This window comes from Columba livia, chromosome 2 (genome assembly GCF_036013475.1).
Source record: "Columba livia isolate bColLiv1 breed racing homer chromosome 2, bColLiv1.pat.W.v2, whole genome shotgun sequence".
In the NCBI taxonomy this organism is placed as follows: domain Eukaryota; kingdom Metazoa; phylum Chordata; class Aves; order Columbiformes; family Columbidae; genus Columba; species Columba livia.
The window spans coordinates 16,127,468-16,151,433 of NC_088603.1; the positions used below are offsets into that span (position 1 = coordinate 16,127,468).

Here is a 23,966-nt window from a genome sequence, read left to right on the forward strand (position 1 = left end):
TACGGTTACTGGAATCCTTTAAGTGGGTTACTCCCATAAAAGTGGGGGATCATTCAGATGCTTATGGATAAATTCATGAGCTCTCTTCTGTTTCTGAATTTTATTTTTTTTTGTTTTGTTTTTTTACTTTCATGTGTTCTTAACCAAACATTATGACCTTGTTTGCTCTTCTCTTGCTTTTTAGCTTTAGTTTTGTTATAGAATAAAGTTATGATTCCTGTTAGTCCACTAGCTCTGCTTTCTGATGAAGATACTGTGATCTCAGAGTAGGCCAAGTGCTGTGTAAGGCTATTCAAATGTTAGGAACAAAGGTAGTTTAATATTCACAGTCCATCTTGTGCAACTAATGTATTTAATTGAGTTAGAACTTCAAACTTCAAATAAATAGACAAGACTTTATCTTCTCACTGTTTGTAGGGAATGAACTTGAGCTACAAAAACTGAAATAAAACAGGGTGTTGGTTTTTTGTTTGTTTGGGCTTGTTGGTTGGTTGGTTTTTTTGTAAAGTAAGGTTGGTTCGGTGAGGAAAAAGGTATATGTTGGAAATCAGTGAAACATGCGTGTTTACAAAGTAGCTCTGTCTGAAAAATCTTTACCAGAGCTGTAGGTTAAGAGTGACAAACAGAGCTTTCTGGTGCATGTTCCTTCTGTCAGGCTTTTTCTGAAGGAGAATAATTTCTTCTGAGGTGTCTTGTCTTGTTTACAAATTTTCTGAATGTTAGCTAAATACTGAAAACACATTGTGTCTTTGGGCTGGAACAGAATGTGGTAACGTGTTTTTTTATGAGGACTTTATTGGAGGAAGTTGTTGCAGTTAATGCATTAACTCTAATATCTGGCCTGTTTTTTGCTGAGCTTCTTGTATTTTTACTGCAGAAAGACCTTGAGCTGGTAGATGGTAGTTGTTACATGTTGCCTTTGGGAGCTTCAGCTTTTAGGTAGTGGGAGTGTGGTTCTACAGAATGCCATAGAAATAAAGACAAAACCTTAGCATTGATAAAATCTATTGAAGCTGCTGATGGAAGAGAAGCTCTGAAGTGCTCCTAGTAAGTTTATGATACTGATGAAAGTGTACCACAAACTATCCACTAGCTATAATTTTTCAAGTGTCAACATCATGGGTATGTTGCATGACTAGTCCGGTCAGAAGATACTGGTTTAATCACTGTATGGCAGGATAGCATGAAGTTCTGAAGCCATCTGAAAGGGATAGGAAAAACATTTATGGATATTCCCATTAGTAAATGAGAGCCCATAAAAGAACCAAACCAAGTCCTCAATTTGTTAATTCATTTCAGCAGGTAAAGAAGGTCTGTGTGCATTGTGGTTCAGTAACGTGCTGATTTTTAAATATTCTATTCAGTGGTTGACTTAACTCTGTAATTTGACAAATTAAAGTGAGGTATCTGACATTTTATTTTGGCTTGTATTAAACTACCATTTCCTTGGCATAATTTTATGGAAAAAAATAATGTTTTCCAGAGTTAGTCTTCTCATTAATATCATTGTCCTGTCTCTCAGCAATGTAAGTTTGACCACTTACCTGACCTGTGCTCAAGAGGACTCTGGATTAAAAGCACTTATTTAGTTAATGGAGGAAAGAAAGATTCAGCAATAATTTTGCTGGTTGGAGTCTCTTATCCCAGACTGTTTTGCTCTGTGGTCAGGAGTGTATGTGCTGTTCACTTCTGTGTTTATACTGGATGTTTGTCTTGTTTTTGTGGCTTATTCCCACTGTTAACAGGCAGGGTGAGTGTGCTTGTATGTGTGGGGCTGCGGTATAATTTCTCTTCACATGGTCACAGAGCTAAATCCTAGCTGAGAAGTTTACTCTCTGGATTGTTTTGATACATTGCTTTTTCATACTTTTTAATAATACATTCACATTACCTGAGAATGTTAGTATCTATTGATGAGGATTTGAAGGCAGCCAGACCACCACTTTAGCAGATGGCACTGTCTGCACAGGTGGAATTGGAATTTGAGGTCTTAAGCCAGCTTTTGGCAGCAGTATCATTTCCAGGGATGGAGAGAACATGATCTTACTTGGGCTTACAGTTACTGAACTGACTGACTTGGTCAAATCTTTGTCATAATACTGAATAGATGGAGGAAGTAGGAACACTTTGTCTTGTGAGTAGCTAACAGTGCTTCATAGAGTAGGTCCATTGAACTTAGCAATTGGGAAAGGAATAAAACACTTAGGAAAAAGCTATACAGAACCATGTATTTGAGAACTTCAAGTAGTTAATTATCAGAACAAGTGTGCTGTCAGAAGTATCAAAGATATAGCGAGTCAAGGACTTTTCAGCCTGAAGGCTGCAGGTGCAGGAGAAGCTGGGGAAAGGTACAGCCAGGACAGCTGACCCAGGCTGGCCAAACAGGTATTCCTTAATATGTGATGTTACCTTCAGTATATAAACGGGAGTTAGCTGGATGGAGTAAATACTACTCAGGAACCAATAGGCTCTCAGTGTCACAGGTGGGGAGCAGTTGCATTGTGCATCACATGTTTTGTATATTCTTCTATTATTGTTATTATCTTCCTTTTCTGTGCTCTTAAACTGTTCTTAACTCATGAAGCTTTTTTTCTTTCCCCGCTTCTGATTCTCCCCTTCATCCCACTTGGTGAGGGAGTGTGAGCAAGCATCTGCACGGTCTTTGGATTGGCTGGGGTTAAACCATGACAATTCCATTGTAACGTTATTTCCCTGTAGCCAGGAATTGCCCCTTAAGAATCAGTAACAGTCTGTAGCAGCACATGTGGTACAGAAGCAGGCAGCTCTGTGTTGCAACCATTGTGATGGGATTCAACTGTTCTTCCTAAGAGAGGTAGAGGAAATAACATATATCTTTTCCTTGAGAGATCAGGTGTACTTAACTGGTGTTGTGGGTAGAGGCTTTTATTAATGCAATAGCCATAGAGTGAAGACCTAAGGGATGATGGAATGGTGAGGGGGTTTTGTGTTTGTTAGTTTTGTTTGTTTTTAATAAATGAAGGTAATAAACTGACTTGAATGCTGGCTAAATGAAAGGTATTAAAATACCCCTTCATTTGAAGTGAAGTGAGGGGAACAGAACAAAAACTTGACTGGGCTAAAATTGACCGTGTGGCCTGAACTAATGGATGCTGGCTCCTTGTCAATCACATTCAGTTGTCCTATTTTGTGCCAATCAGACACTTAACTTTCACTGTGTGCACAGAGAGAATAATAATGACAGCTATAATGCATTGAGCTTACCAGCGTTAAGGAAATGCCTGTCCTTATAGTAGGTCTTTCCCATTCACCTCTGTTTCCTCCCCTCCTCCGTATGTCTTTACTGTCTTTTACCTGTCTTAGTTGTTCAATGTTTATACCAGCCTTAAAAACAAACTTTGATTGTAATTGCATGTAAAAGGTCCTGAATTTGGAATGCTCTGTCTTGTGTTTTTAAAGGCAATTTAAATAAATGTGGAGATTACAAGACACCAAAAATAGCTGGCCTATAAAGAATAATGATTTGGCACCTGACTCATAATGCCTGTAGCACTTTGTCATTCAAAACACATTTATACTGAGCAGGAAACCTTTAAGTTGGTATTTTGTCTAAGCCTTTCAGCCTAATACAGTACTCTGCTCTAGGTAGCATCTTTCTGCATTCAAATGCAGCAGTGTTCATTCTAAGTCAAGAAGTGTCTAAATCTGTAGATTTGCGAACTGAAGACTGACATCTGCAGCAGGAAATACATAGATAAGCTCATCACAGTGGTGTAGTCTTTGGAAAATCTATTTTAAGTTATTCAGTATTGCACCTGTCACTATTGGAGAAGCACTTTTCTACCTTTTTAGCATCAGACCTGAAATTCTTATCTGTTGTGAATACAGAAGCTAAGACAGTTTAGTTGAAAAGTGTTGGTAGGTTTTACTTGAGTTTTCATGAACATATTTTGCCAAAACTTAGTTCTATACTATTTGCTAAGTAGATTTCTTCTTTACTAGATGCCTTGTACAGTATAACTCTTGATTATGTCTCTTACAGCATTTGTACCTTGAGGGGAATGCTTTAGTTTTCTCAAATGTCTTAGCAGCTTTCTTGATACCTTGCTGTCTTGGTACTTGGAAAAGCCTCTTCTTTTACTAAGAGTTACAAATTGCAATGCTTTTTTTTTTTCTTTGTGTAAGAAAAGTTGGAATTTGGAGGAGTTTGAAATGGGAACTTTGATACCATTGACAATGTGACAGTTATTTAAGGGCAAGGTTAGGCATACTCTTTGCCAGCCTGTGTGTATTTGTGCAGCTCACGTTTCTGCTCATCACCATATGACAATTTATTTCCATTGTGTGTTATACTGAGGAATAAAGTACTAAAAATGCAGTTATTTTGGAGTCTACAGGAGTGTGCTTGTTTAGCAGACTAGCTTTCAGTCATTGCTATGATTCACCATGTGCTTTTTCTATAGACTCTATTTCTTCCCTGTAGCACTGATGGATAAAGCTAACAGATTTTGTTTGTTTATTTTTGAAATCAGAAATAGGCTTGATAGTTTAAGGAAGTTTCTGAAAGCTTTGTTAGTTTGAATTTTTTAACTAAACTGTCATATATGAGCTTTTTATGTGGAATACACATGTGATTTCTTAAAAGGAGCTTAGATGTTTAGGCTGTTACGGCAAACTTTTTGTTTGTCTGCCGTGAGCTGCTGAGCTTTAACTCATGAATGAACAAATTTACACAAGTGTTGATGCTTGGTTTTCTTGATAATGGTTTTGATGCTTTACTGTCCCCACATAAACTGAATGCTGTATAATGTTCAGTATAAATATCAACCAGGTTCTATTACCATATAAATGTGAATGCCTGATATAATATAATAGAACTGTACTTAACAGAAGAGGTAGTCAAATCTGACAAGTAAACAAAGCAAATCTAATGGGAATGTACACTTGTTCCAGTTTTGTGTGTTAAAGACCCTATGTAAACCCCATAGTTCACTCACTGATTTATCATTAATTTTTATTTGCCTTTTTCCCCACAACAACAACAACAACAAAGTTGCATAGATGAGAGATCTCTCAAGCCTCTTTAACATTAGAGTTGCATAGTGCACACTAGACTAAAAAGTTCATAGAAGAAAAAAATTATCATATTACTAAACACAAAGACTAAAAAGAATGTGGCTCACGTTCCCAGTTTCTGGTACCCTGTGGTCAGAGAGAGCAGGGCTGTGCAAGGATGGCTGTGGGTTTTGTGCTGTTCTGGCTGCCCTCAGTAGGGATGCCCATGGGCTCCTTCTAGAGTGGGTGTTAGGAAAAGTGGCACTCTGATAAAATCCACATTTGGCTCGCAGTTAGTTTCCAAAAATGTTTCTACGTTCTTTGAAGAGTTTGGTCACTACTAATGTCTCGTGCTCAGGTTAGCCCAGTCAGCCAGTTTGGGTGTGTGTTTTGTTTAAGTCCTTGGGTAGCTGAACGATTTGGTATTCAGAGACCTGACCTTCAAACTTCAGCTAATGTTAAGTTGTAGAGTCTTACTGCAAATTCTAAGGAGAAAAGTAGTAGCTTTAGATACTGTTTTTTGAGATCTGTTTTTAATGCCTTTTGACAAACCAAATCCTGTTCTTAATGATTAGACTTGGTGTTTTCTTCAGAATGTTTGAGCATGTGTACATCTGGAAGCCCTTGATGTCCACAGTTTGTGCAGTGTGGCCTGTGGAAGGGAAAGTTTTTAAGCCTCCAGTAGACGTACTGGGAAGACATAGCGATTCTCTCAGATGGTGTGTTATTGTTGCCTTGTGTTTTTCTCAGCCTTACCTGTCATGATTCTGTACTGCCGCCAAGTTGGTTAATGAATCCAGATTGTGATATGCCTTAACTGCAAAGGAAAAGAGGGTTGGTTTAATGAGGATCATTTGAAAACCTGCTCTGCTGAACAACTCCTGTGGAAGGAGAGGTAGATTTTATGTTTTTTTTTAATAGCTAACATAGAAAACTTTGAGAGAAATGTAGTGTAAAATTTCACCCAACTCACTTGACTTCATAAAAAATACTGTTATCTATCTAAATGTAGGTTTATAACTTACCTTTAACTTCATCCAGTGCTGTGTATGTTATTCTACCATGATATGTAACTGGAACAGTTGCAGCACACTTGTCTGTGTTGGAACACGCAACCCTGTGTGCATATGCTTCTTAGTATTGTTTACAAAAGTAGCGAAACAGAAGAGGCACTTGTTTGCTGAGAAGTTGGGCTACCATGTTACTCATTATTCAGATGACACTACTTTTTATTTTTTTTTTTTTTTAATCAATGCTCAGTACTGTAAACAGTATAGAATCCTTGTAACTAATAAAAATGCTGGAATTCAAGTGTACAGCCTTCCAGATTTTTTTGAGTTGTTATGTGGTATTGCTGATGCACGGTAATGTTTAAATAAGCAGCAGGATACTGTGTCTATCTTTTAAGTTTGGAACTTGATACAATTTTGTTAAGAGTTAACTGCTGAAATGATGCTGAAGTTCCTCTTCCGTTCTTCCCATACAAGGAGAAGATAATTTTGCTGTAAAGATTTATTCAGGCTCTCCTAAATGGTTTTATAGCTGAAACCTCTGATAAGGAAAGTCTAAATTCTCAGGGCTGTTCTCATTCCATTGTAGAATTTAACCTGAAAGCTGTATTCTTGTAAACCGTATGTGTCAAGTCTTTGCTCAATTTTTATTACAGTCTGATTTCAGCTTAGAGGACATGCCCTGGACTACTTATGTAATAGGTTGAAAGCATCTTAGTGCATTCTTTAGAATCCTTTATTTAGGGGGAATTTTGTTATTGAACTCTATTCTGTTTATTATAAATCACTGAGATAGTTTTTATGTGTTGCAGTCTTGCAGATGACAGCACTACAGCTGCAACAGTGGGCTGTGATAAGGAACAGGGACTTAAACAGGTTTGCAGTTAAGTCTGGAATCTTGTGAAATGTGGCTGTGCAGCAAAGTTGTATGAGATGGGCTGAGCTGGTTTAACTGTGTTGGCACTGAAAGGAGGCAGTGCCACTGTTTTCGTACACCTTGCCGTGGTCCTTACATTACTCATCTATGAACTGATTTAGCTCACAACAGAAGACTCCCCTAAGAATAACTCTTCTCCATGGGTTACAAGGCTGCATAGGCTGAGAAGTTTCATGAGAGCCAAAGTGACTACAGGGAAAAAAGATGAGGAATTTTTATGGCCATTACTAATGCTGCTAGTATTGAGCTGTTAGAAATTCCTGAACAAAATGTTTCAAACTGATGCTGAGTCCTGTGTTTCTGCACACGTGCAGTGCAGTGATGATTTGGCAAATAGCCAAGTCACAGCTGTATTTTTTAGGTAGTCCGAACAGGACCTGTGCCTGGGAAGACTGAGGTGTTAAATTCCGTTTGTGAACTATACTGCATAATTAATGTATGTGTTAAATACTGGAGTTTTCGTGATTCCCAGAGTACTTGGACTGTGTATGTGATTTTTTTTCTAGCGTGTCTTGAGCCAATCTCATTCTTCTCTTCATCTTTGCCTGCCTGTTTTCTATGGTAATTTCAAATACGAAAATAATTTCAGTCTTCGGGTAACAAGGCAGCAAATCACTATTTCTTCTAGAGTTGTGATCTCTAGTACTAATGTTGTTAGACTTCGGAGTCAAATACCCTCTGTGTCTTCCACCTCCGTGCCACCATTCACTGAACAAGTGTGGCAGGTTAAAATTGCCCACAAGTTGTAAGTAATTTGCTGCTGGAAGTGTCTGAATATGGAAGCAAGATTTTTTCCAAGAAAAGGGCAGACTGCTTGCATACTCTTAGATACATACTGATTTGAACATGAGGAAAGCAGGCCACTGTGATGCTGAAGAAGGTGTGGATGACCTCATTTCTAACCAGTGTTCCAGATAACACTAATAATTAGCAAGGTTTCTTGATAGTCTGTTAATTACAAAACCACAGATTTTTAAAAGTAAATTAGACCACATTTTCACTGAGCAATTGCTATTTAATCCTATGCAGCTATTTTAAGTTGGCATTTGTAGCAGAGATCTAATTGTTATAGTAATTACAGTGGAATCCTTCTTAATTGACTACTCATGAGACTGACATCAGTTGATTAACAGAGATGATCTCCATAGTTCTTCTCCATGTTTGGAATGTGAAGGGAGAGCTTTAGGCTCTGCTATAGTAACAAGAGAACAATTTTCTCTACTGAATAGAATGATACAGGGCATTGAGAGATCTTGGCAGCCTCAGAAGGGAAGACCTGCAGCCAGGCAGTTTGGATGAATCTTCGGGTAGCCTAAATTGATGCAGGAAGGTGTCCATACATACTTAAAATTGCCTGTGGACTAGACTGGGGGTGTGTGGGGGGGAAAGTGATCTACCGTCTTCCTCAGGACCCATCACAATGGAAGAGCAAGAAATGACATGATGCTGTTTTGACTCACCACTTCTGTCCTGTTTTCGATCATGTATGATTGTTGTGACCAAATATAAACTATTGCTAACACATTATTATTCAGGTATGTGAAGTCAAGAGGGTAGAAATGCATGTATGCTTACCAACATAACTGTTGCCTTGCCATTATCAAAGGTCAGATCTGTAAGCTGGTATTTAGGAGTTGAGCTTTGCTGTCTCAGAGTCAAGGATCAGTGTAACTCAGGGACTGATCTTGTGCCAGAATACCTGTTGAAGTCTCCTGTGGTTTGCAAGGCAGGATAAGATTGCCCTCATCAGTATGGCCTCGGTCACGTTTGGAGCTCTTTACCAGCAGTTGTTTGGAAACAGATCCTGTAACAAACTTGTCAGAATGTCTTTGCTGTTTTGCATGTAGTTAAGTGTGACTGGATATGCAAGTGAGGTAGTAAAAGGAAAAGTGTTTTGTATGTTTCTATAATAAGTGCTTCTGTAATAAGCTGTGAAGCCTGTTGTTCAGGAAGAACTGAGCATTTTTGCTTTCAGTCATCCTAGAAGCTGCTAGAGCCACTTGCTGCCGTAATAAGAAAATGCTAAGGAAATCTGGAATATCTCTGAACAGTTTACATTGATCTAAGATAGCTACTATATTCTGGCTGTTTGTACCTTTGCTTGCAGCATTGCTGGTGCTTGCCTCTCCCTTGGTGAGCCCTTTCTATGGCAGTGGCAATAGAGTCCCACACAAACATATTTCTGATGCCTGAACTGGTTCTAGGAATAGGGAAGGAATAATGTGAGTGAGGAATGAGGGGTGGCATAATTTCTTTTTAATGTAATTCTCTGATAACACTCACTCTACGTGGTCTCCCTAATCTTGGATATAAATTGACTAGTAAGTTGCAGGACAACTAAGATTTGCTAACATGAGGAGAAGGTGAAGCTAGTGCTGTGTTCACCTGTGGTGCCCCCAACATAAAAAGGACATGGAGCTGTTGGAGTGAGTCCAGAGGAGGCCACAAAGATGATCAGAGGGCTGGAACACCTCTCTCGTGAAGACAGACTGAGAGAGTTGGGGTTGTTCAGCCTGGAGAAGAGAAGGCTCCATGGAGACCTCATAGCAGCCTTCTAGTACATAAAGGACATGTAGTGACAGGACAAGAGGGGATGGCTTTAAACTGAAAGAGGGTAGATTTAGATTAAAGGAAGAAACCTTCTGTGATTATGGTGGTGAGATGTTGGAACAAGCTGCCCAGAGAAGCTGTGGTTGCTCCATCCCTGGAAGTGTTCAGGGTCGGGCTGAATGGGGCCTTGAGCAACTTGGTCTAGTGGAAGGTGTCCCTGCCCATGGCAGGCAGGGTTAAAACAAACTAACCTTTAAGGTCCCTTCCAACCCAAACCATTCTGTGAATGAGATGGTTTGGTGGTTTTGTTGCTTTCTGTGTCCTTTGTGCACAGATTTGAATCTGGGGACAAATTTCTGTAGAGCAGATTAACTGTCACTCTTCTGAAAGAGGCCAACTTTCCTCATCATGCAGGTTGCTGAGATCCTTATGTGGCTGAGAGACAGGATACATATCTCACAGCTTAGCCAAGGAAAAAGGGGCATTGGGGAGTGATTTGCATGCAACAGGTCATAGAAGTGCTTCAGTAGTCCCTACCATATGGTATGGTATGGAATGAGTAAGTCTTGGTGTTGGTGTGCAGCTGTGTCTCCTGGCAACTCTGCTGTCCTTCACTATCCTTCCACCAGTAAATGTTGCTGATGTGAGATAACTTACATGTAGGAACAGTATTCTCCCTGTGAATTTAGCAGATAGAAATCTTTACCTCATAGCCTGGAATCACATTTCTCTTGCATCAGTTCATCACCTCTGGATGACATAATTAACAACCTTTTTTTTTTTTTTTTTCTCCAGTTCCCAATGTTTTCTTATTTCATCTTAATTATAATGTGTTTGTGTTTAAGATGAGCTGCAACTTTGTTAGATTCTTCTTGTGTGTTTAGATTTTTTTCTAAAATTTTGGACCACAAGTTGCTAGAAGGTCAAATGTGTATAAAAAAAGACAGGTCTGTGAGTTTGTATACTTGTATGTGCTTGATTCTGTCTCCGCTGTGATCTGGTTTAGTTTAACTGTTGTGAACCTAACGCTTCTTGATAACTAGCTGTTGAAACTGGTTTCATTTTTAGTTCTGGTATCTTAAACATATAATGTGATCTGTGAGATGGTAACTTTGAAAGTACTACTGTCAGGCAAGGAATGGATGTGAGAGGATTCTTCCCAGTCACACTGCTGTAAATCAGGAGGTCTGCAGAGACAAGTAGATGGGCACTGGTTTGATGTGGTTCCCAATAATGACAGAATCAACTGTAGTGTCCTTTTGCATAGTTTTTGTATTTCAGAGGCAAAGATGTGACTATGATGTGCTCAGACTTGAACTCCTGTGTTGTTTTATAAATACCACTATTTTTAAAAACTCTCGCTCTGTGTGGCTTCCTTCACCATCACATCTTTTGTGTCCCCTAACAAAGAGCACTCCCTTTCTTACTGGAGGCTTGGAGAATTGGAGGCTTCCTGCTCTGCTGTATGCGCCGGATTGCAGAGTCACCTCTTTTGGTTGTTTGCTTAAGCAAATGTGCCTCAAACGATTGTGTATTTTCAGAGCTCTGGAATAATTTGGAGAAATTATTTGAAGAAACATGCAGTCAAGTTACAAACAGCAGATTGTTTCTTTAATTCTTTTGAAGATACACTTATTGCTCCTGCAGTAACTTTTTTTTCAATTGACTTTCTAAAATTATGATATGCGTTCTATATCTTTGGTTTGTTCAGCTGTTAATGACAGGGTTATGTCACTTGGTCTTTTACTTCCCTGTGTTGTGGTTGTCACCATTTAAAGCGAGGCAACAATAAAGGTAGCAACAGATGCTCTCTAACCCCTGCCCTCCCTGTGAAGGAAAAGGAGAAGGAAGAGAGACTTTCCAAGATGGAAAATTAAACCAGCTTTACTAATAATTACAGATATAATGCAAAATATGCAAAACCAATATTGAGGCTGATCATAGAGTGGGGTCTGTTGTTGTGCCAGAGGCCGCAGGGCAGACACCAGGAAATCCTGGGCTGGATTTGACAGTAGGTGGAAACTGGATTCAGGAATGCACAGATAGGATTGAAGGCAGGAGAACAACAGACAGGTTGCTCTTCAGATGCTGGCCATGAACAAAGAGAGTGAGACGCTCATGATCTCTCAGCTTGAAACTGGGTATGATGTGTATGGCATGGAAACCTCAAGTGGTCAATTTTTGGTCACCTGTTCTGTCTGCCTCTCCTTGCAAGTATAACCCTTTACAAGCCTTCACTTGTGGAACATGAGAGATCTATCAGCGACTTTGACTGCTATAGAAAGAAGTATAAACATGGGCCTTTTCTGCATACCATTCTTGCCTTTAGCTCAGTGAAACTGTAAACATCAGGAATTATCAGTTCTGGAAGAAGACACTGTCTGAAAAACATGCAGCCAACTTCAGAAAAGTGAGTTATATAAACGAAACTTAACTGAAAGGAAAATTCACTTAAAGATAGTCGGTCCTGTTTTAGCCAAAACCAGGTCATGGTTATCTTACTTTGAATATGGTATCCAAGGTGTTCTGCAGAGTAAATATTTCGTCAAAGAAATCTTTGTGCTCTGTCAAGTGCTGGTTTTCTTTGAGAAACTGTAACTCACTTGGAGTCCAACAGTCATTTGCCAAAAACTTACCAAGTATTAGCTAAGTGCAGAAGGTGGCCAATACTGTTTGCTTTCAGTTGCTACGCTGCTGCTTGTTTCTGCTTACAGACAAGAGTTCCTTCTTGTAGTCAGGTTGAACCACAATTACAGTATCCTTTCTTTTGTGTTCTAATTATTGTAATTCAGTTTTGTTAAATGCTATGTACTAAAAATGCAGGAAGTATGAAAGTATTAAACTTGTTTTGAAGAATTACACCTGTGTCCTTGCATTATCGTTTGAGAGAGGTCCTGTTGCATCCCCAAGGCAGAACTGAACAAAAGTTCCAGTTCCTTCAGGCTGTTGGTGAGAGCTGCTCTGCTGTGTTCCTGCTTTCCATAGTGCCTTTTTTACTGCCAACTTGCTTTAGATTGCTTTTTCTCTCTCTGATGTTTTGAAACATGCGTGGCAACACTAACACAATAAGAGTGGATACAGGGGACCACCTTGGTATCTTAATAGAAGGGAAGACTACAGAATAAAGAATGGTGTCGCGATATAATTTTACTTAGAAAACTTCTGAAGTACGTTAGACCCTGCAGCATTCTGGGTAGTCAGAAGAAGGGTTGCTGTTTGGTGGCCTTTTCCTGTAGACTGAATAAGTAAAATTTCTAAAGGAGGAAAGTGGTTATTGAGCTCTTGTTTTTTTAAACAACTAGCAGGGTAATATGATAAATGTTGGAATTTTAACTGTCCAAATACTTTACTGGACAGAAATATAGTGGGATGAATAAGGTGCAGTTCCATGTTACGGGCTGGGTGTTGCAAAAAGTGATGAAGCTGCTTTTTTTCCTCAGACACCCTCTGTCTCTGGGCTGAGCACTCCTACTGCATCCCTTTGACTGTGGGGTTATCTGACCACCTGATGAGCCGGTGGAGGAAGTGTAACCTGATGGAAAATTAATTTGGAGGGGGGAAGCAAGCAGATTTTTAGGGTTTGGACAAACTTTTTGGATAGAGTGTAACACAAATTCAGATGGGTATTAGTACAAGGTAGAGGGAATGAAGTTTGAGGAACAGTACCATCGTTCCGAAGTATTGGATCAAATTAGCATCACAGCACAAACAACTCCCAAAGTTGTCTTTCTGATAGCTTTTTTTATGTCAGGCAGAGAAAACAACTGAAGAGGGAAGCTTTTCTGGATATAAGCCTAACAGGTTGAAAATAGTTAAATGTAAAAGTGAAAGGCAGTTTCAGTAAGAATAAACTACCTTCAACAAGTATGTGTTGTGAAACAGCGTATCTATGAAAGATCCAAGGAAAGGAAGTTGAGGGAGAGGGGGAAGAAACTGCAAAGTCTTCTGTGCTCTTCAGGAATTCGGACTGAGTTTTTGTGAGACAACTGCAGTTATTCCAATGTAGCTTCAATAAGAAGGATACCTTAACACAGAAATCCGAATGCACTGAAAGTGGAAGCTGGTGGAATAGGAACAAATATTAATTGTTCACATATTAATACTATTTATGTGAAAGGTTCCTCCTCAACAGGAGGAGCAGGGTGAGACCCATCTAGCAATGAATGTGCAGAATAAGAAGAGCATATTCTGTAAATATTTGTAGTAAGAGAAAATCTTCTTGATTGTATTTGGTAATGAGATAGTTGAAATGTTTCTCTGCCATAGCTTTTCATGAGTCTTAATATTTTCTTTGCCCTTGGTATTAATTTGAAAAAGACATTTTTAATGTAGTTATGCAGCTAAGCCAGTTTAATGGCTAGCTGCTACCAAAGGGAGTCGTGTTTCTGTCTTCCTCCCTTTCTCCACTGCCTTCCCTCCCACCTCCACCCTGGCAGTTCAGAGAGCTAATTCGTCAGAAGACTAATTGTTTCTAATTGTTTTCAGGAGAAATAAGAGGAGAGGAATGACTTTCTGTGGATTTGGTTCCCTAAGCTGTCATCATAGATTCAGTCTGGCCTCAAGCAGTGGTAATATGGAGAATGACAGCAAGGGGCACAAGATGGTACCTTGTGGTGGTAGTGAATTGTTAGATGAGTTTCCTTCTAGCATGATAAATGACAGCCTTTGAGCTGGACTAACTCACCTAAAATTTGTGCTAGGAATTGAAAGAGTCATTCTGAAATGATTTCACAGCTATTTGTGAACTTTTGAGGAGCAGATGATATTCCAGAGGAGAAGGGCAAAAGGCACTGCAACCATGCTTCTTCAACAAAAACCACCAAACAAACGTAACACCCACAAAAAAAGTCCCTCAAACCAAAAATCCCAAACCAAAACCCCATAACAGCCTGTTGAAGAGGTGGAAGCTAGAGGGTTACAAACAAACCATCTTAACAGCAGTTCCTGGAGGAATATGGATAATGTAAATTATTTGGCTCCAGTAATCACCTGGAAGACACCAGATTCTCTGTGAGCAACCAGTATGAGTTTTTCAAGAACAAACCCTGGTTAATCCACTCTTAAATTATTTATGTGTCAGGACAAGGGACCTAATGGATAGTTTTATCTTGACTTTTTTAAAAGGTTTTTTGATACTGCTCTGTTATGCAATGAACAGAAACAGTATTATAGAAACTGTTGTATAGTGGAGATATATCTGATTGGAAATCTACATCTGGAAATGGATGAATAGTCAAAGTGGAAAGATTTGTTCAATTTCTGAAGCAGTCTGTGTTTTCAGCCTGGCTGGTGTTTTCAGCGGTGACTTGGACTTACAGCATCTACATATTAAATCAAGGTACCATGAAGGGCAGCCAGCATGTTTCATTAAGATTTGGAATTCAAAATCATTCTGACAAACTGAGGAAGCCTTTGCAATTTTAAATGGACAGCTGCAGTTTCAGATGAATGAGGTGTTGCATTTGGGTGGGAGTAATCTGCTGTGCAATCACAATGGAGAATGACTGCAGGATAGAAACTGTAAGCTGTAGTAGGTTAGTTAACTGTAGACGTTTAAATGTGCTTTCATGTTAAAAACAAGTGCTTCCAGAGTTACTAGTCACACCTAATTAGATTATTGGGAGAGAGATGTGCTGAGCCACTAGCTGAGATGTTGAAGTTGGAAACAAAGTGCCTGTTGCTGATTTATGTCCAAATAAGTGAGAAGTGGGTGTATGAGAGTGTAAAGGGAACATTGCCTGGTCTATGTTCTTTTATTTAGTGAAGTGTCTTGTGGTGGATTGAAACAGATGTATGAAGAGCAGGTTAGTTTGCCTGTTTCAGTGGAGGAACTTCTATCCAGTTGCTTTCATAATATGTGCATGTAATAACACTGCTCAAGTACTGATTATTTTTGTAATTGGGATGCAAGTTAAGCAAAACTGTGATTTGTGCTTCTGTTTCAAGAATTTTGTTAAGTTTTCTTTAAATTTTTGTTACTGAAGCCTGTTAGAAAATTACTATAGTGTGGACTACTGATACTAACTGGCAGTGCCCTTTTCCATATCCAGAGATGGATCAGAGAAATTGAAAACTTAATTTAGCATCTAACCCCCTTCCCTGAAACAAAGCACTTTTTTTGCATTTAAAAACACAAGTTGGTGTGAACACATTGGGAATCCTTCATATGATTATAAAAACAGTAAGCCTTTGCTGTTATTCAAAAACCATTGGCGATTACTATGTATTTGACTAAGAATCCTGCTGTACTACATGGAAATAAAACTTAATGCCCTGTTCTGCAACAGCTGTAGCTGTTGGGACAAAATCCTGAAGAATTACTACTGTTTACACAAATTTCAAGTGTCCAGCAGCAGTGCTTCACTAAAAAGCTAGAAAATAAATTATTTTGTACTGTACCCAAGAAAGCATTTTAGCTGCTGCATCTCCTAGGTGACATAACGTCTTAAAAAAAGCTAGAGGATCAAAATCAGTCCTGTGAGTTTTACTTGAAACTCTATGGTATGTCTTATCATTAGTCTCTTTTTATGAACAACCTTTTTAACAGGGGACAGATGTGGAAAAAAAAATCTCTATAGCTTGTTAGAAGGTAAAGATAGGCTAAAATGCTGAGAGTCCTTGCAGCAGAATTATACCATGAAACACGTTTTAGTTTGGGACTGCACTAACGCTGCACTTTCACTATTTTATAATTTTGTGAGTTTTTTTTAAGTTTTGATAGAATGTTAATTGCCTTTGTAGTACTGAAGAAGGGAGTAAATTGAAGTCAGATAAAGAGGTAATAAGATCATACGGATGGACACTTATGTTTTTACTTTAATATTGAAACCGATTATTGCTGCCACCCTTTTGCTGCAGTTCCTTTTTTTGGGTGTTTCAGTGATCTGGTTTATAGCATCTCAAGGAGAACTGCATTGGCAGCGCTGGTTTACTGAGCACTTAGGAAGGAACAGTATAGAAATTTTTAAAAAGAGCTTTGGTACTAGGGAAAAAAATAGTGTTACATTGTCAGTAAACCACTTACATATATGCACACATTGCTGTGTGGTTTTTGTTGGTAACTCTATATGAACACTGCTGGTACTACTTACGGTCTTGGTAGCACCACAGGAAGAATGGAATGCATTCAAATAGTTGCGTTAGAAAATTACTAGAATTCATAATGTTCCTAATTTAGCTACTTGGGTTGTAGTAATAGATATAAATGTAATTTACTTTTAAGCTTGAAAAAAGCTGCAGATTTCTAAAAGCTAGTTATTCTCACCCTCTGGTTTATAGTTTAACATTTGTTTGAAAGATTAGGAGGGGGAAAAGGAAAGTAATGGAAAAGTTGCAATAAATGAGAATGCCTTTAGGAATCATTCTCTGGGTAAAAATAGTTGCTTCTTTTCTTAATAGGAGATGATGGCAGACCTCCTTTTTGGTTTTCTGACATCATTGGCAATAAATGGCTGTAGCAAATATAGACTAATACCAGAGCGAATATCTGTCTGCAGCTACTTGTTATAATCTGTATGTCTAATCAATCTTAAGTGTCTCTCCAGAAATATGTAAAGATCAATTTGTGTAGCTCACTGTGCCAAGGACGTGCAACTTGGCTTACGGAGTTCAGTAACTGACGAGTTGTGTGTTTGCAAGAGGGAGAGCTCCACCTACTGGCAACACCTTCTGGTTTATGGAGTGCAAGTTGAGTTGACGGTGCACTATCAATTTCTTAGGTCTGGTTTCATGGATTTAGAAGGAGAACATTTGCAAGAAAATAGGCATCCTTCAACTTTAAAAAGTCTGAGCTCTGAAAATATTTTCTCAGATTTTCATCTTGACTTTTTTGTTTATAGGAACATCATCTCCAACGGGCTATCTCAGCACAACAAGTATATGGAGAGAAGAGGGATAACATGGTTATACCGGTTCCAGAGGCAGAAAGTAATATTGCGTACTATGAATCTATATATCCCGGAGAATTTAAAATGCCAAAGCAGCTGATTCACATACAGCGTAAGTAAAGTAGCTAATTCATTTAAGTCTATACCAAGAACTTTATTTTACTTAGCTTAAATGTCTGTTGAGCTCACATCAAGGCAGACTTCTGAGAATTAATTTTTTCCAACATGTAAAGGAATACATAGTTCTTAACTGAAGAGGTATATTTAGTTCTTGATCAAGAAGTCTGTGTCTCTATGTTAGTATTTTAAATTTGGCAGTCTCAAAGGCCCACTCCTGCCCTCTGTATAACACTCAGTAGTTACAGCTTGCAGGGGAATTTAGGTTTGTTAGCAAAGACAGACACAAATATACTTGAAGAGGAGAATATATGATACATAGTTAAGAAGCAGAGTACCTGTCCCCTGAAGTTTAACCAGGATAAAGTGACAGTAGGGTGGATTGGAAGGCCAAGCAGAAATGGCAGTAGTAGTAGTAGTATTTGCCAGTGCCTGGATTCGATATCTAGAAGTATTCGATATCTAGAAGTAGATGTTTTTTGATATCACCAATGGCCTGAAAATGTGTTGAGCTTTGGTTTTGTTGGAAGATAGCAGCTATTCTATATGGATGTGACCCTTGATGTGAGCACCACATTGAAAACATTATAAAAAATTTATAACCTGTTCCAGAATTTTGTTGCATGGTGTGATCACTAGAATTTAAAAAGTAATATCTGTGCTATGTAAACAGATCCCATGCCTAATTAACTTTGGTTTGATGTTAGACTTCTATATCAGTCCAAGCTTCAGTGATGGCTTAAAGTAGTAGAATCAGAATAGTTTGGGTTGGAAGGTACCTTTAAAGGCCTTCTTGTTGATTCCCCCCCAAAATGAGCAAGGACGATTTCCACTAGATCATGTTGAAGATCAGGTAGATTAGAGCATGTTGCTCTGCTCCTAAGCAAATGAAGAGACTAATATTGGGTTGGTGCAAAAGTAATTGTGGTGTTGGACCATGAATTTTAAATCATTGTAACTAGACTTAAACACATCTTTATTAATCAAAATAGGAACCATTACAATCAACACATTTTTTGCTAATGAGAAAAGTTTGTTTATTCCTATAGCATAAAAACCCATCCTTTGGGATTCAGTGAATTCTTGGAAAGCATTTTCTGCATCCTGCTGGTTGTGGAAGCATTTTCCCTGCAAAAGGTTTTGGAGGTGCTTGAAGAAGTGGTAGTCAGTTGGCAGGAGGTCAGGTGAATATGGAGGATGAAGTAAAACTTTGTAGCCCAATTCATTCAACATTTGAAGCATTGGTTGTTGGACATGCAGCCAGGCATTCTTGTTGTGAAGAACTGGGCCCTTTCTGTTGACCAATGCCAGCTGCAGGCATTGCAGTTTTCAGTGCATCTCATCGATTTGCTGAGCCTCCTTCTTGGATGTAACTGTTATGCCAGGATTCAGAGAGCTGGAGTGGATCAGAGCAGCAGCAGACCACCAGACAGTGACTCTGACCTTTTTTTGGTGCAAGTTTGGCTTTGGAAAGTGCTTTTGGAGGTTCTTCTCGGTCTCAACACTGAGCTGGTTATCGCTGGCTGTCATATGAAATTCACTTGTCGCATGTCACGATCTGATCGAGAAGTGGTTCATTGTTGTTGCCTATAAGAGAAGATGACACTTTAAAATTATTTTTTTATTATTATTATTTTCAGTCAGCTCCTGAGACACCCACTTATCAAACTTTTTCACCTTTGCAATTGGCTTCAAATACCGAGCGATGGTAGAATGGTCGATGTTGAGTTCTTCGGCAGCTTCTCATGTAGTGCTTAGAGGTTCAGCTTCGATGATTGCTCTTAATTGGCCGTTGTCAGCTTCCAAGGGCCGGACACTGTGCTCCTCATCTTCAAGGCTTTCCTTTGCCAAACTTGTTGAACCACCACTGCACTGTATGTTTGTTAGCAGTTCTGGGCCAAATTTGTTATTGATGTTCTGAGTTGGTTCCACTGCTTTACAACCCATTTTGAACTCAAATAAGAAAAACGCTTGAATTTGCTTTCTATTTAACATAATTTCCATAGTCTAAATAAAACAAGCAGCAAGTATGAAGTCATTAGCAAGAAAACAAAACAACGCGTAAAGTAAGAAAAGCGCATTAAAATTATGTACAACATAACCACATTGATATTGGAATATATTCTTAAATAAAACAGCAGATCTCAACAATGCAAAAACGCGGCTACTTTTGCACCAACCTAATACTAGTAGCCTTCCATGCTGATATTAAGATTACATCTTTCCATTCTTCTTTTCCTTATCTAGCTGTCTAACAGCTGAAATGGTGATTTTCAGCTGCATTGTATTCTACTTATTTATTAAAAGCAAGGGATGCTTTTCACAGTGTGTTTCCAGATGTGCAGTTGGGAAGAAAATTGGCTCTCTTATGAACTAAAACAACTTGAATGAAGCATGAGAACTAAGGAGATCTTGTTTTGAATGCTGTATTTTCCTAGCATATTGTGGAAAACACAACAGTTGTTTGCGTTCTGCAGAACGTTAAGGCCAATTTAGTCTGACTTGTCTACATCACAAAAATCATGGATTAGTATGTATAAGGTCACTGTAATACAGTCTGCACAGACTTTGTAGAAGTACCTTTGAGATTATTTTGGGCTAAAGTCTTAACTGGTGATAATACAGTATGTAAAACTGCAGGATACTGGACAGCTTTGAAAATTTTGACCAGTCTAAAAATTGCTTACTGAAAGCAGTCAGGTAGAAAGCTGCCAGCTGGTGTGACCACTAGCAAGCTTTCATTGGTTAACAAAAGCATAGTCAAATAGGTATCAACTTGTATTCCTGATTTTTAATAGTGTAATTTTTTTCAAGAAAAAAATAGATATAACTTTGAAATAGCATTATTACAACACTCAAAAAAATAATTTAGGTTTTGTCTTCAGAAGAATGTGGTGTGTGCTCCAGACACTGCTTAGAAGAAAACATTTCTGTAGTAAAACTAACTTTGGTTTTCACTGTTACCATTTAGCTTTTAGTTTGGATGCTGAGCAGCCGGATTATGACTTGGATTCGGAAGATGAGATCTTTGTGAATAAGTTGAAGAAAAGAATGGATATCTCTCCTTTGCAATTTGAGGAGATGATAGACAGACTAGAAAAGGGCAGCGGTCAGCAGGTACAACGGTACTTTGAATAAAGAATTTGACGTACGTGCTCTATATGTTGCTATATGAAAGTGACATGCTGGGTTTTACATTTAGCCAGTCAGCCTGCAAGAGGCCAAGCTGTTGCTGAAGGAAGATGATGAATTGATCAGAGAAGTGTATGAGTACTGGATTAAAAAGAGGAAAAATTGTCGAGGGCCCTCTCTTATCCCAGCAGTGAAACAAGAGAAGCGAGATGGTTCCAGCACAAATGACCCGTATGTTGCTTTTAGAAGACGAACAGAAAAGATGCAGACACGAAAAGTAAGTGGATCAATACTTCCCTCTGCTTTCTTTCACATCCTACTCCCCCTCTAAAGAAGCAGCTTATGTAGAGAAACAATTCTGCTATGTGGTATAAAACAATAGAAGTTAGTGTTCTTTTGTTCTAATTTGCAAGGGTAAAAACATGACAGAAACTACTTTAGAACAGCTGTTGAATGGAAGTTTATGTGCATTATTTTTTCACTAAATCTACTGCTAAACCTGTGTATGGTGTTGGTAATCTGTAGCTCGTTGATAACCATGCACATGCTTCTCTTTGTTTTAGCAGGTGGGATTATTCATATACATAAATATTTAGAACTTAATTTAATTCAGCTTATTTCATGTAAATGATGTGAGGAAATATATACTATCTATTTACAGAATCGAAAAAATGATGAAGCATCTTATGAGAAGATGCTTAAGCTGCGTCGAGATCTGAGTCGTGCAGTAACTATCCTGGAGATGATAAAGAGGAGGGAAAAAAGCAAGAGAGAGTTGCTGCATTTAACACTGGAAATTATGGAGAAGAGGTAATGTTTATTGAAGAATTTCTGCAGAAGGTTTTGGAAACTACTTTGTATTCTGATTCCCACAAATACTTAGTAATGAATTTTTTTAATAAGTATCTAGAGTGATGTTCACAGAATAGCGTGTTTTCATATATTGTCATGGAGAGCAAAACAAAATGTTACAAAGTTGCTTGTTATGGGAAAGTAACCTTTCACACCAATCTACATTGGTTTATTGCATGTGTACATATATTCTAATGTATGTATATATCCTATGTATTATACAGGAAGAGAGATCATCATTATGGGTAAATTCATGTGGAAATTTGTGTTAAATTTAAACATGTACATTAAGGAAATCCCAGCTAATTTTAATGCCATTTCCAATCATTAGCATTCTTTTTCTTCATTATCGCTTTTCTTTTTTAGCAAAGCTTGATCTAACACTCTCTTGAGGAAAACAAACAAGCATTTAGTACAGTATAAAGTGTTCTGTGAGTCATCTCCAATTAGGGCTTCTTTTGACATCCTGTTTGTCAGCTGTGCTGAAGACCAAGTGCTCTACTCCGTCAACTGTCACTTTCTCAACCAACTGCGAATCACATTTACAATGTGGAGTTGTATTTTAGATTCATACTTAGAATCTTCTCTAGCTTAAGCATCTATGTTTGGAAACAAACATTTTTGAGTCAGTATTTTAAAGCTCTAAAACTGACCTTTTAGTCTGGTTTCTTAGGGAGAATGTCTGTATCAGGGCACTTTCTTCAAGCATTGACCATTTTTAGTAGAAACAAAGATTTTTCCAGTAGTTTTATCAAGAAAATAAGCTGTTGAATAGAGGAAATACTCTAATGCCCCTCTCAGAATTTAAAACTGCACTTCAAATCAGCACTGTCCACGGGAACATAATACAAAAGAGAGAGGATTGATGAATAAGGTGCTTGGCCACACTCTTTAAAACTTTTTGGGTGATAAATGTGTATTTTTCTAATGGTACCTGTCCCCAAGTGAGAGGGGAGGGAAACCCTCTTCTGTTCTTTCCTTCAAGTTTCTGCTTTTCCTTTACATTATTATCTTTTGGAGATGTTTTACAGGCTTTACAGGGTAGTTATCCTTTTATTTATTTGTCAACATTAGTCATTGCAATGAAGTTTTCATGTTATTGGTCTCCATTTCTGGAACAATGCTTCCTGCATTTCTTGCTGTCATTCAGGACTTCCCTTTACCACAAGTTGCAAGTATTAGTCTGTTTTTCTCTGTGTTGTTCCATTTTTTTGCTGGGCATACGTTGGAAACGTTCCAACAAATAAAAAATAATTCTGGTTTCAGGTATAATTTGGGTGACTACAGTGGAGAGATTGTGTCTGAGGTCATGGCACAGCGGCAGCCGATTAAACCTACCTATGCTATTCCCATCATTCCTGTGACTAACAGCAGTCCTTTTAAACACCAAGAAGCTATGGAACTGAAAGAATTTAAAGTTAGAGTGAGTAATGTCAATAACAGAGTTACTGATTCATGCTGTTACGCATGCAAGATACAGCTTTTTAGGATGGGGGAGGGCTTTTTGAAGCTGGAAATAGGCTAGCAAAGTACAATTGGAATGCAATTAGATTCTTACTCTGGGGGACATGAACATTTTTCACTAATACTGTCCATAAATTTAGGATATCCTGAACAAAACTATTTATTACCTAGATAGTAGTAACTAATTACAAAGATAGAAACAGTGAGGTAAAACCCATATCTTGTTCTAAATTAATGTAGTTATTTTAATCTGGAGGGTTGTGGTATGGGCTTTTTTTGTTGTTGTTTAACTATGATCCACTGATAACTCCCAGCACGCTGTGTATCTGTGTAAAGTATCAACTAATTTTACATGATTTAGAAAGCTGACCAGCACTTTTTTTCCTGCAGGCTTTAATTTTGTGTCATACAAAGTATAGCTACAGTGCCAACAACTGAGCATATTAAATAGGTCAGGTAACACAGGAGAAATGGTGAGGTATAGTTTGAATTTTAAACGAAGACTTCTTATAACTGAAGAATGTCCAAAGGCTGTTCTGAATCTGACAAGGTGGCTTGAGTCAGTGAACACTTCCATTGATAGTAATGTAACTGAGGTTGCTAGTGAGGCTGGGTTGATGCAGGGTCTCACAGCATGAAAGAAAATTGTTTCTTGGAAGCTTAGGAAATGCACTTAAACTTGGATTTGCATAGTATGGGAAAATGTGTTTAATTTTCAGAGGATTTTGTGAGAGTCTAAGTATCTTTGAGAGGTTGAACCTCTATTTTTGCCTTTTAAGTGTAGTTTGGTATTTAGTAATTCCCTAACAGTGCATAAATGTCTATTCGTTTCAAATGTTAGAAAAGAAGAATGGTTCCTGGTGGAGGTCATTGTATATTTGAGTAGTACTATTATCTTAACCACTAGTGTTATATCTAGCACAGATTGAGCAAATAGTGCTTGATTCCACCTTGTCTGTTAAACATTTCAGTTACTGGAAATGA

At 38.3% G+C, this 23,966-nt stretch overlaps 1 protein-coding gene across 9 annotated transcripts in view; it reads left to right on the forward strand.

The window, feature by feature from the left end:
* EPC1 (enhancer of polycomb homolog 1) overlaps window positions 1-23,966 on the forward strand; it is a 68,595-nt gene that overhangs the window by 26,902 nt on the left and 17,727 nt on the right. For all 9 annotated transcript variants that reach the window (XR_010469942.1, XR_010469943.1, XM_021290001.2 and 6 more), the window contains 5 exons: window positions 17,370-17,529; window positions 20,506-20,651; window positions 20,737-20,943; window positions 21,328-21,476; window positions 22,785-22,941. Coding sequence is in view for 7 of the 9 variants with exons in the window: in XM_065050517.1 (XP_064906589.1) it covers window positions 17,370-17,529; window positions 20,506-20,651; window positions 20,737-20,943; window positions 21,328-21,476; window positions 22,785-22,941 (819 nt within the window). In the remaining 2 variants the exon portion in view is untranslated. The remainder of the gene's footprint in view (window positions 1-17,369; window positions 17,530-20,505; window positions 20,652-20,736; window positions 20,944-21,327; window positions 21,477-22,784; window positions 22,942-23,966) is intronic.